At 37.4% G+C, this 13,270-nt stretch overlaps 1 protein-coding gene across 2 annotated transcripts in view; it reads right to left on the bottom strand.

Moving 5' to 3' along the window:
* Window positions 1–13,270, bottom strand: part of EDIL3 (EGF like repeats and discoidin domains 3) — a 262,422-nt gene that overhangs the window by 145,965 nt on the left and 103,187 nt on the right. The window contains exon 3 of one of the 2 annotated variants that reach the window (XM_075020330.1): window positions 13,023–13,052. The exons of the other annotated variant lie outside the window; for it this stretch is intronic. Within the exon in view, the coding sequence (XP_074876431.1) occupies window positions 13,023–13,052 (30 nt within the window). The remainder of the gene's footprint in view (window positions 1–13,022; window positions 13,053–13,270) is intronic. 2 annotated transcript variants of the gene reach the window in all.

A 13,270-nucleotide genomic window follows, 5' to 3' on the forward strand; every position in this document is an offset into this window, starting at 1 on the left:
CTTGGTCAATGTTAATGGCAGGAAACTTGTGACTGTTTATTAAAATATAAATGCCAAATCTTCCTTCAACATTTTTTTCCCTGTTCAAGCTAGGATAGATTTAAAGATCTTCTCAACACCTCAGTGATACAGCTTGTCAGAGAGTCCAGCTAGCTGATCCCTTACTGGCCAATAGTACTGACTGAAGCCGAAGTCAAGATAGTTTGGGAGAGCAGGGCTTTTTTACTTGGTAGGGGTTTGGGGGAGATTAGTAGTAGGCAGAAGAACAGCAGACACAGTGCAATGCAGGAAGAAACTCATCTGGATGGGAACTGGGCATCAGATCAGTAGCTGCTAAGACAGAGATTCATAATAAGAAAGACCAGATGGAAGAAAACAACCCACCTCAACTCCATTTTAAACTTTGCTTAGAATCTGCAAATGTTATGTTGAGGCAGTAGGCACCAAGAGTGTAAAAATTCCACTTCAAAAATCATTAGGTTTCAGGGAACCTCATCACAGCCACTCTTGTTTATTTTATGTAACTATAAATATTTGTACCCTGATCTTTAGAAACTTGTGTCAGTACAGTTATAGAGGAATGTAGCTTTTTGTAGACTCAAAATCTTCGAAGCACAGAACATTGAATGTGTTAAATGTACATCCTGGAAGGAGACACCATAAATGAATACGAAGAAAAACAAATGACAAACATAACAAATCAACAGCTATACAAAGAGTGAGGTCCTAAAAATCTCAGGAGAAAAATCATAAATGTGTGCATACTCATACGTGCATACACACCATGATACTGGGCTAGACAAATTCAAGATCCACTTGTGGGTCCTTCCTGTAGAAATCAGAAAAAGGGATTTACTTAAACTCAGAATTTCTTCCGAACTGACATTAACCATCTACACTCCTTCTGTAGTAAATAGAGAAAAATGCAGTAATAATTGATTTATTTGTTTTAAATATCTAACTTACTGGGATGACTCATTCTCTACAGGTTTGTGTTTCTTTTCTTTGGCTGCAAAGACTGACCTAGAGTGGACTCTTCATTCTTGAAGAGGAGATCAGGATGAGATGACATCTACCCATGCTGCTGCTGCACTGCTATCCAAAAAGAAGACTACTGCCCAATCAGTCTTGGCACAAATTAGTGTCAAATGCACAACTGCCAACAGTGAGAATTTCAAATTTGTATGTATGCATGAGCTGGCACTCATAAAGTATATGACACCACTAAAATCTTACTCTATGTCTATCATGGAAGGAAGGGTCTGGTTCGTTGTCCATTCAAAATATACTTAGCATCCTTAAGAGCACCCCTACTTTATAGTCCTTAACTTTGCTATCATGTACTACCTTTCTATAGAACCAGTAATTCTTCAAATGGGTCATTATTCAATACTTCTTCATCTTCCTGAATCAATGTGTAATACAAAGCCTTAGTAACTAAAAACCACTTAGAATTGCACTAAGCAGAAAATGAGTAAAATTTCTTCCTCAGTACTCTTATGTTTTCACAGTCGATCCAATGCTTGAAAGATGGTCATAAGACTGTTTAAAACGAAGAAAAAAACTTCTTTGATATGCTATTTTTTTAACAGAGTCCTTTTCATCAAGCTTATTGACCTACTTCCAAATCTTCAACCAACCAATGCTCCTGTTTGTTTTGCTTTGATTAGTATTTGCTTTTTTTTCCCCTTTCCTTGTATCTAATGCCTGGATGGGAATCTAATCCAATTTAATTACAGGATCTTACCAAAGATGACTGTTGGTTGTTTTATTTTTTTTTCACTCTAGCTTTCACTACATGTTTCCACCAAATTCCCCCTCCTGTTGAGACCACACATGCCACTACATGGCAAGTCAGATCAAGGAGCTAAACCAAATGAACACTAACTCTATCAGGAAAATTCCATTAGGGAAGAGGCTACTTTCAGCTGGAAGAGCCACCTGATGCAGCTCAACACGTAGCTATACAATTGGTAGCACAAGCATAAAGGAGATAGCAAGAAAGCATGAGTAGGTTTGAAGAAGGAATCAGAAATAAATGGCTTGCATGAAGGAAAAAAATCTTCCAAGATCAGCCAAACCAACTATCGTGGTTTAACCCCAGCCAGCAGCTAAGCACCATGCAGCCACGCGCTCACTTCTCCCCTGTCCTGGTTTCAGCCGGGATAGAGTTAATTTTCTTCCTAGTAGCTGGTATAGTGCCATGTTTTGGGTTCAGTATGAGAAGAATGTTGATAACACACTGATGTTTTCAGTTGTTGCCAAGTAGTGTTTAGACTCAGTCAGGGACTTTTCAGCTTCTGATGCCCAGCCAGCGAGAAGGCTGGAGGGGCACAAGGAGTTGGGAGGGGACACAGCCAGGACAGCTGACCCAAACTGGCCAAAGGGGTATTCCATACCATATGATGTCATGTCCAGTATATAAACTGGGGGGAGTAGCGGGTGGGGAATTGCTGCTCAGGAACTAACTGGACATCAGTCAGCAAGTGGTGAGAAATTGCATTGTGCATCACTTGTTTTGTATATTCCAATCCTTTTATTATTATTGTCATTTTATTATTGTTATTATTATCATTATTTGTTTTGCCCTTTCTGTTTCATTAAACCGTTCTTATCTCAACCCATGAGTTTTACTTTTTTTTTTCCAATTCTCTCCCCCATCCCACTGGGTGGGGGAAGTGAGGGAGTGGCTGCGTGGTGCTTAGTTGCTGGCTGGGGTTAAACCGTGACACACCCCGCCCAGTGGGATTGAGGAGAGAATTGGGGGAAAAAAAAGTAAAATACATGGGTTGAGAAAAATATAGCTCAATAGGACAGAAAAGGAAGAAAATAACGATAATGGTAATAATAATAAAATAAAAATGATAATAATAATAATAATAATAATAAAATAATTAGAATGTACAAAACAAGTGATACACAATGCAATTGCTCACCACTTTCTGACTGATGCCAAATCAGTTCCTGAGCAGCGGCCCCTGGCCAGCTTTCCCCCCAGTTTATACACTGGGCACGTCGTCCCATGTTATGGAATACCCTGTTGGCCAGTTTGGGTCAGCTGTCCTGGCTGTGTCCCCTCCAAACTTTTTGTGCCCCTTCAGCCTTCTTGCTGGCTGGGCATCAGAAGCTGAAAAATCCTTGACTTAGTCTAAACACTACCTGGCAACAACTGAAAACATCAGTGTGTTATCAACATTCTTCTCATACTGAACCCAAAACATGGCACTATACCAGCTACTAGGAAGAAAATTAACTCTATCCCGGCCGAAACCAGAACACCAACACAGATCATCCCACTGTAGCCTTTCCTTTTGTATGCATGTATTCAGACCCACTCACTCTTTGCCCATGTGCAACTCATTAATCTCATTTCTTTGCATGTCAACTCCCTTCTCCCTCTGCAATTTCTCATTCCATCACTTCCCAGATGAAAACTGGTCCATTCTAACAGGAGAGCATTTTGTCATCTGTTCTCTGCCATGGTTAGCCTTTTAGCATATTTTCTCCTGTGCTTCAGCTGCGCTTCTTGGAAGTACAGAGAACTCAAGGAGCAACAGAGTACACTGAGATTCCTGGAGCAGTAAGAGTGGTACTTTGTTCTTCTTCACCTTGCTTGTTCTTGCTCCATCTTCAGAGGATGAAGCAATCAATAGCAAATAATAATCTTTGACTATTTTATTCACATGACTCTGTGTTAACTGCTAGTTCTGGTCTTTGTCCAAGCAAGGTCTAGACACCTGCAAAGCCTCTTCTTGGGGAATACTGCTTCCCAGATAGAAAAGCAGCTATGTAAAGCTATGCCATCGATACAGACCTGGTACCAAAAGACAGTACTGACATTGTTGGAGCATGAGACACAAAGGTGGTGTTTCCCTTCCAGCATGACATCTCCATCTGTTCTGCTCACTGCTCACCTTGGTACAGAGACGCATTGGTAGCTGATATGGCAAACTTGATATCACCCACCTTCAGACAGAAGTATGCACCGCTGGTTTCCCTATAACAGACTTCTCAGCTCTGTTAGGTCAGGAGCTGTCTCTACTAATTGAGCGTGAGCTAAGCCCACCTCCTTGGCTGACTCTGTGGACTTTTCCATGGCAGTAATAAAAGCAACCCCTGACACCGTACTGTGAAATTGCATGTCCCAGCTCCAAAGTGTTGGAGCAGAAAGGTTTCTCAGTAGAACAGCTTTGAGAATCAAAATGGGCAGCAGAACACCTTTTTTCCTTAACCTCATTATGAGAAATAGTGAAATGATTTGAGCCGAGTTCAGCCTGAGGCAGACACCTGGCATGGCAAACTTCTGTCTCAAAGTTCAGGTGAGAAAATGATAAGCAACCAAAAGAAAATGTTCATGACATAAAGCAATAGCTAGGTTAAGGCACACTATATGATCTTCCACTCGTATTTGTAGGCTGGGATGAATGTTGTATACTCATCACAAATACCACTCTCTAAAACTTTGCAGATTATGGAAGAATGCCCATGTATGAGTTTCTCAGAGACTTGCCAGCACTGCAGGCTAATCTCAACCTCCTAGCACCCTTTTTGTCTAATCCTGAAAAGAAGTGAGCGATTTTGCCGAACTGAGTTATTTTTATGATATATGGACAAACATTCACTAAGGGATAGGCTGAAAATACTAATTAATTTCCATTCCTGACCTAAGCAAGATTTCCAGCTTTTAAATGTGACAGCCTACTGTAATAGCCTTCAGTGCCACCTGGCATCTAGAGCTATTTTTACTGCATAAGCCTTATTTCCATCAGAATAGGGTTCAATATGACCTTTATATAATGTTCTGACTTAGTCTATATTTTGCTTGGAATAGATGGAAAAGTAATTAACAAGTTAGCTTCAGGCACTGAAAAATAAAATATGCACTTTCAAGAAGAAAAAGAAAAGGAATTGTTACAAATGTGTAAACCAAGTTAAGCAAGAGAGTAAATTTCTGTTACAGACCCTGGGGGAATGGCAAATCCTTTCCCTTACAATAATACAGAAAGATGCTTTTCCTCTTCGAAATGCGTGAAACAGAACAGCTTTGCATACCACAGCAAAATTACCGTGCCCCAAAAGACAGCCTGAGAGCATGCTGTCGCAAAACTACACTTTGGACACTGCTGTACAGCAGGCAGTAAATTGAAGCCCTTGAGACAAAACTAGAAGAATCTTTGAGGTTTTGAGGGTGAGAGAGTAAGCAGATTAAATAACTCATGAACTTTTCGGAAAGTTTCATTTCAATAAGCTAGGGACATCTGTTTGTTTTGTTTTTTTCTTTTTTGATAATCATCAAAGGAGTTACAATTTCAATTTCTTGCAATCAACAGGCCATTAAGGCATCATTTTCAGGAAGAAGAGATACCCTTTGTGAAATCCAGTTTCATACCCCCAATCAGTTAAGTATTTTTAAGGCAAACATGTAATATAGTTAGTGTGTAAGGAAAATTGCTATGTAAATATTAATCTCAGATGTTTTTAATTTGAACTCAAACTGTAGTTCTCTGAGAATCAATGACATGTTGGCAACTTTAACCAACTGGATCTCTTCTACTCTTTGATGAACAGTGCAGCACCAAATGGGAAATGTATTTGCTGACATGAAGAAAGGAAAGACAATGAAAAATTGATTACAATATTCCTCTATTCAAGCAAAAGACCTATCTAATATTTGAATCATAGAGTCACAGAATGGTTTGGTTTGGAAGGGACTTTCAAAGATCATCTAGTTCCAACCCCCCTGCCATGGGCAGGGACATCTTCCACTGGACCAGGTTGCTCAAAGCCCGGTCCAACCTGGCCTTGAACACTTCCAGGGATGGGGCATCCACAGCCTCTCTGGGAAAGGTGTGCCAGTGCCTCACCATGCTCATCGTAAAAAATTTCCTCCTTATGTCCAATCTAAAACTACCCGCTTTCTAAACTATGTAATACCAAACTTTTCTAAACTATCTAATATAAATCTAAGATGGTGCTGAGTAGAAAGTTCCTACCTTCTGCCATAAACAGTTACGAAAAATCAAAATCATAAAAATTAGATACTATGAAATTACCTCAAAATAAAAATAAACCAGACCAAGGGAAAAGCTGGGATTTTAATAAATTTATGTCTAGTGTTTTAAATCTATGAAAAATGATAATTCAGTGGATTTCTAATGCAAGGATATTTATAACAAGAAAAAGCACTTATCTTTTGCCAAAAATGTGGCTCACATTTTTACAACACAAATTCCATTCTGGTTTTTCAAACTTACCATGTCCCATGAACAATTTTATTTCTGAGAAACTAATAATTTCACCAGAGATTCATAAAAAATTCTACTTATAGCTAATACAAGATTGCATACTGGTTTTATATCTACACATTAGTAATGTTTAGCACTTATGCCTGGAAAATGCACATTAAATATGTTGCTTTATTGTCTCTATCCTGTCAATTTCCAGAGGTCTGTAAGCGGAAACCCAATCCAGGACACAGGCATCTTTTTACGGGAGCAAGTACACAGTTTCCATTCTGTCATAAGTTATGACCTAGAAAGTAGATGCTGGCTTTGCTTTGCCATTTCAGCATGCTACTCTTAGGAACAGAGTCAGTGTGTGAGCACTCGGACATTACATCAAGGAAGGGCTTGCGGGTCTAACACCTCCATGAGAAACTGCCCCTTTCACAGTAAGGCTCTCAGTGAGTCCAAGGATAATCCCTAGGAGGTAGTGGAGCTCAGGGAAGCCACATTGATTCTTCCTAATATGCTAGTAATCTAAATCGAATTTCCCTAAATGTTAATGTGAATAAAAGAGAGATACTAAAGAACAAGTAGAAAAGAAAACAGAACTCCAATATTACTACAGAAGTCTAGAGGATGTCTAATAGGAAAATTAATAGGGTCTCTCTTAAGAAGTATCTAGGCTGTGTTGCTGTGTCCAGTAAGTCAGGTTTGAAATATCTGTTGGTTAAAATAATTTATAACTACTTTTAATTTTCAATCTTTTTGATTTTTTTTTTCCCAAACACAGTGACTGATCCATAGTTTCTTATTCTGCATATAGGTTCCAAGGCAAACACTAAGGCAATATACTGTGATGCCCTGATTTAAAAGGCTTCTTAAACACAAGAAATCCAGGGGAGAAAAAAAGCACCAGTTTTAATAGCCAGAGAAACCTGGAGTTTTCCTAACAGAAACAAAACACCTAACTTGAAAGCAATTTAGATTTCAGTTATTACTTAGCAACATGCTCATAGAGTAAGGTTAATGGGCAAGTGTTAAGATTTTCAGATGTCTATTTTTTATGGCTTTTTGATAACTCTTAAGCACTATCTCTAGTACAACTTTCTTCCTGGAACTGCTGCTACTGTGCTTTTCCATTCTAATCCTTTCATTTCTTTTTTCTAAATTAAAATTTCATTCCAGAGATCTTCCAATAGAAGCCCCCTTCTCCACTTTATATGGCTTTTTCAACTTTTTTCCTTTCTCAAAAGTTTTTTTTTTCAACTTTTTTTACTTCTATAGGAAAAAAAATGCTAAAATAAATTTTAGAGAAGCTGAAATTCTAAATAAGGAAGGGAGCAGATTTGATACCACATGGAATTGTAGAAAAATAATGTTACTTTCCATGGGAAAAAATAGACTGCTTGTAGTACTTGCACATGGATATACAATGCAGCTGTGTGCACATGTGCATACTGTGCCACAAGGCTGTTGTAGGGATTACTTTACTAATGTCTTTTAAGAAGAAATTTCTGTCATATATTGAGTCTACTATCTCTTGAACACCCAAATTTCATTAAAACATTATTAAACTCAAACTGTAAAAGAGCTTTTATTGTAATGAAATTCTAAATACATTAGCATTTTTTATATAGATGTAATATGAAAACACAAATGCCAGTTACCTAAAACACTAGGCTTAAAAAAACCACCCCAAAATCAGTGATAAAAGCAAGGAATGGCTTCAGTTAAGTGATGATCTCAAAGGGCATGTATTTATTATTTCAGTCAAAGTCAGACTGTAAAGGCAAGTGAACAAAATGCTGCATGTAATGCTGTACTCTGTCTTACTGTGTCTTGGAAGAGTTACTCTTTGATCTTTAGAAATGATTCCAGACTCTTGAAGAGGGGGCTGGGGGCGGGGCAGGGGGGGGAGAAATACATAAAACCATGGGGAAACATTTTTGAGATGCAAAGCTTCAAACAGCAGGACACCCAACAGAAGTTGATACATTAGGCTTAAAAACAACTTCAACAAAGCAACCTCCTCCTAGTTCAACAAACAGCTTCAAAAGACTCATGCCACATGCTTAGATGGGAAAAGAAACAAATCTCCAAAAGAACTGTCCTGAGATTTTCCTAGCTTGCCTTCACAGGATGCATACACTTCTGGTAAAACTATTTAATTGATCTGAAACTCAAAATAAATGAACAGATATGCAGAAGTGGCTCAGAAGAGAGTGTTTAGATGTCTACGACAACATAAAATCACAGGTATTTAACTGGAATGGAAAAAGAGATCTAGAGCAATGCTTATCCAGAAAGAGGACTAAGTAAAACCTTGTTGAAACTGTGAGGATCATTTAAAAAACTCCTTGGTTTAGCTTTGGTTAAAAGGCATGCAAGAAATAAGTATGCTTTGTCTTGAATGAAATATGCTTCATGAGTAACAATTACAGTTCATTAGACTGAAACATTGTGAAACTGAAGGAACCTCTGTGAAATACTATTTCTATTGAGATAGCCACAGGGCATTTATTAATTAAGGATTACTAATCTTCAACCTAGTGGTTACAACAATCAGGGTAAAATTTTAGTAACTTCACTTCTAGAAGATTAGTCACAGGGGGCGTTGTCAGAGAAGCTACACTCTATCCCAAAGAGCAGAGTATGGGAAATAGCATTGGTTTATCCCTTTGATTGACTAGAAGACGAAATTCTAGTTTTGATCACGATCACAGGTCAATTAAAAGTTTATAACTTTCATAAAATGTTCAGATATAGTTTATAATCTCTGTAAAATTAATGTATTAGCTGCAATTTATATTACCTCATATTCTTTAATAAGTAAAGGTACTGTTTAGAAAAATACTACGTTGTCCTCCAATTAATCTTCTCATCTTTCCTCCCCTGCAACTCTTACACTAAATGTAGTCTCTTGTCTCAGAATGTTTAGAAGACAATCATAAGGCACTTCTAATGATTTTGAATGCTAAGTGATGACTTGCAGCTGGAAGTGTGTGCACATCTCCTCCCCCACATTACTGGATCAGCACTAGAATCAGGAGGTTAATTACACTCCACTAAGATAAATGTCACAAACTGGAGGAAACTTGCTGCTTTTTTTGGAAAAGAGCAAAATCTGGTAGTTGATAAACTTGCTTTCTGCCTGTACAAGGCACATCCCACTCCCACCCAGAAAGGCTCTGGGTGACTGAATGAGGCTTTGGATGCAGTTTCTATTTATTTTTCAGCACCCCTGCATCTTTCAAACTGGATGACTGCCTTCCTACTCTGAGGAAGAGGTACCTCTTTTAAGCAGAACACACAGCTTTGTAAATGTCAATACAATCTGAGAAATAAATTGTATTAAAACAATCCCATAAGAATGCACTAATCTGTTACTTTCAAAACAACATCTGGTCATATCTTAACGCAAAATCAATAGAAACTATAAATTATAGAGCATCTGAAAAGCTAGTATTGCTTATTAAATTTTAAGATATAAATAATGTTAGGTAAAGAACAATCGCACTTTATTAATAGATCTTCCTTTGGAAGATAGAGCAAGTAATATCTTTATAATGAAGGTTTAAAAATAACTTCATTTTCACATGCATGCCCTTCATCACTAAATTTAAAACTTTTTTCCTGCTCTTACTGCAACAGTCTGGTTTTGATTTTGACTCTCCTAGTAGCAAGATAGTGCTCTTTATTGTTAAAATTTATATTGCACTTCTAGGTTGTACTTTCACTGCACCTAATTTAAGCTCCAATCTATCAAACACATGCTTAAACACATGCTCACAAAGACAACAGGTCTGCTATTCAAATATTAACCATGTATTTCACTGTTTTGCTGAGAAAGATCCAAAACAAGCTATGTACAGCTGTGCAGAAAGTTATTGTTTCATCTTACGGAATATCTGAAAAATAGTATCTATACTTAAATATAGCTTATTTTGATCATAGTCACATTTCATGCAAGTGTAGAGTTGGGTTATAATCTATTAATAACTAGTAGAAGAGTTTAGGATCCAAAGTTTGCTCCTCAAGGCAGAGACTAGAATTGTTTTCCCAAAGGTGGAAATTTTCATTTGAATGGGAAAAAAATAACATTCTGTGTCTGGAGAATTTTAGTCAAATTAATTTCTGCAAAAAGCTTCAGATTAATCAATTTTTTTTCCCAAGAAAATAATTGTTTCAAAAATAATTCCCAAATAATCTAATCATGTGAAGTATCAATGTCCTAGAACCTGATTAAATAGCAGAAAGTGTTACTGTTACATTGTTTTACTTATTTTTGCAGGTATTTAGTCATGTTCCCTTGTAACATAATTTCTAAGTAGTTGAGATTTATTTGCACAAATGTTTACAAATATGTGTTTTGTCTCATATTGTAGATCTACTATGTACCATTTATGCCAGAGGCATTTGTTCATCTGTCCAAATCAAAGAACAAAAACATTCTGGTGCTGTATGTTTGTGCACTTCTAGCTGTTGATTTGCCTGTGTGGGAATAGCTATCTGCATTGCTATATCAGTGGAACTCCCACATGTATACTTTTACTGCAATAGCATCCTCTCATGGAATAACTACCATGAAAAGGTCACCAGTCTTTCCATTAGGAGTTTTCATACAGAAAGTTACACTGGTATAGCTATTACTGCATAAATAATTGAGGCACATTTTTAGATGCCAATAAACCCTGAAACACTAAGAACTATAACAATAAAAATGATGGGTAAAAATTAGGTGCAGCTCATTCAACCAACCATAAGTAAGTAAATTATTTGAGTTTTAAACATATCTGATCAAGTCTTGGGGCAAAATATTTGAAAATATACTGGTGTAAAAGATGTTATTGATAATGGGTGAATTCAAGGAGATTATGAACATTTAGGAGTATTCTGTGATGGAGCAATGCTCAAAAGACGTTCACTGTAAATTATTGGCTAAGCTTTGTTGAACACAGAATTATGTGGAGAAATAAACAAAGCAGTGATACTAGGGCAGAGTAAAACAAAGCAATCAGAAGTGATAAAAAAATCCATTTAAACGGATACAAAAGCAAACAAACAGTATCATCTGGCACTCCAAAAGGCAAGGGCTCCTGAGGAACCCAATATAGTATCTGCAGGCTTTTGTGAGTACTGAAATTTCAGCTGGTAAGTCTAACAGAGACCTGTAATGGAGCCCATGTGGCTGTCTTATAAATTCCACTTCCATCCTTTTACCCATTTTCAGCTGATGTATCTGGTTAGCTTGGCCAGCTCACAGTTACAGGCTTTCACAAAAATGGCAGTGATGATCAAAACGCAAAGAGGAAGGCCATATCTTCATAAGACGCTCCACTCGTCTCAACAGGAATGATGGTTTTACAATTCACAACCGTAATAAGATTGTCTTGAAGCATATGCCTATATGCCTCTAAACTCTATCTCTACAAAATGTGTATACTTATACCAATTCCATAAAGGGAAAAAAGGGTGCTTCTTTTTTTCTTTCCCATGTAAAAAAATCTCTTTTTTAACTGACATGTCTACTGAACAGCTGCAATAGGTTTCTATTAAGATTTTTCCATGAAAATTTCAAGACTGACAGATCTCTCAAGAAACAGATAGTTGAAGGCTGATGCTTAATAATAATATATAATTCTCAGGGGTGTATTAATACTCTACAGTTCTTTCTGAAACTCTTCCTTTCTGTGTTTTGCAGTGTTTTTTTCTCATCTCAGTAATGCTTTATCTCCATTCCACTACTATATTCATATTAAAATCTCCCTTTTGCTTCTTCCTCTATTCAGTGCTAGTCTTAACTATTCTTCCTCTCTCACATTCTACTCTTGGCTTTCTTCTCTGTCCTTTCATTTATTATTCTCCACTGTAACCTAATTACTTATATTGCTCCCAAGTTGTAGGTTAGTGTTGTAAACAGTGTTCAATCCTTCCTTGCCATCTTCCTTTCTTCATTCACTTTACTTACCTTTTCTCCTTTGGTCCTCTGGAGACCTTTACTTCTTTTAACAACCCACTATAAAGTGACTCCCTATTCATTTGATGCCTTAGCTCACTGAGTTTATACAACTCAATGCCATTTCAAGTATGTTAAGCTGTTTAGTGGCATTGGTACGTTGTCTTCTTTTTCTTTAAATACTCCCAAGCCAATAGATTGCCAATTAATTAGAAATAGTTAATCTTCGCAACAGAATAAACACTACATGCTTGTGACTCTTGGGGAGCTCCTAAACTAATTTTTACGACTGTGTTGATAACCATTCTCACTACTTAGCAGCCTGTCAATGTAAATAAAAGTTCGCTGAGCAGATATCCAGGCCATAGTTTGTAGAATGTTTTCTTTGAGCAGGATGCTTCTGCACCTGCTGTCCTTCCCTTTCCTTCATTGCTTGTTCTTGGGATGCACTGTCTTTAAGGATTCCAGTGTTGGGGGTCATGCTGATGATTGAGCTTCACCAGCATAAACACAGATAAAAAACTTGCACAAACACTGATTTTTTTGACCTGGTTTGTTGTGTGAAGTCTGATGTGCCAGCTTAACCAAGGAAGAAGCAAAAAGGAAGGAACATGTGGCAGAGAAGATTTTGAACTACTGCTGGAGGAGTATATCTCCTACTGCCTCCAAATTGAGGGAAAAAAAGACAAAAGGAATGGGAGCGGACAGAAAAGAACCCAACACTCATATGGCTATTTAGCATGCATTATATAGAAAATAAACCTGGTTAAAATGATTTTTAATAAAGGTAGCTCTCAATGAATGGTCACCATGATGCAGATGTAATCATAAATTATTCGTACCTGCTGAAGTTGGTTCTTCTTCAACTGAGGCTGTGCAAAAAGGCAGCAGGGGCCGGGGAGAGGCAGAGACAGGGAAGGGGAAGGGAAGGGAAGAGAAGGCAGAGAGAGAAAAATACAGATTAAGAAATCCATATAGTTCTAATTGTTGTATTATTTACATTTCCTTACTATATGAGCAACAAGACATCATGAAGAACTTTATTCTTAATAGTTTGATCAACTTCAGTAATATGTTTCATCTTAGTGGA

This window comes from Buteo buteo, chromosome Z, assembly GCF_964188355.1.
Source record: "Buteo buteo chromosome Z, bButBut1.hap1.1, whole genome shotgun sequence".
Classification (NCBI taxonomy): Eukaryota; Metazoa; Chordata; class Aves; order Accipitriformes; family Accipitridae; genus Buteo; species Buteo buteo.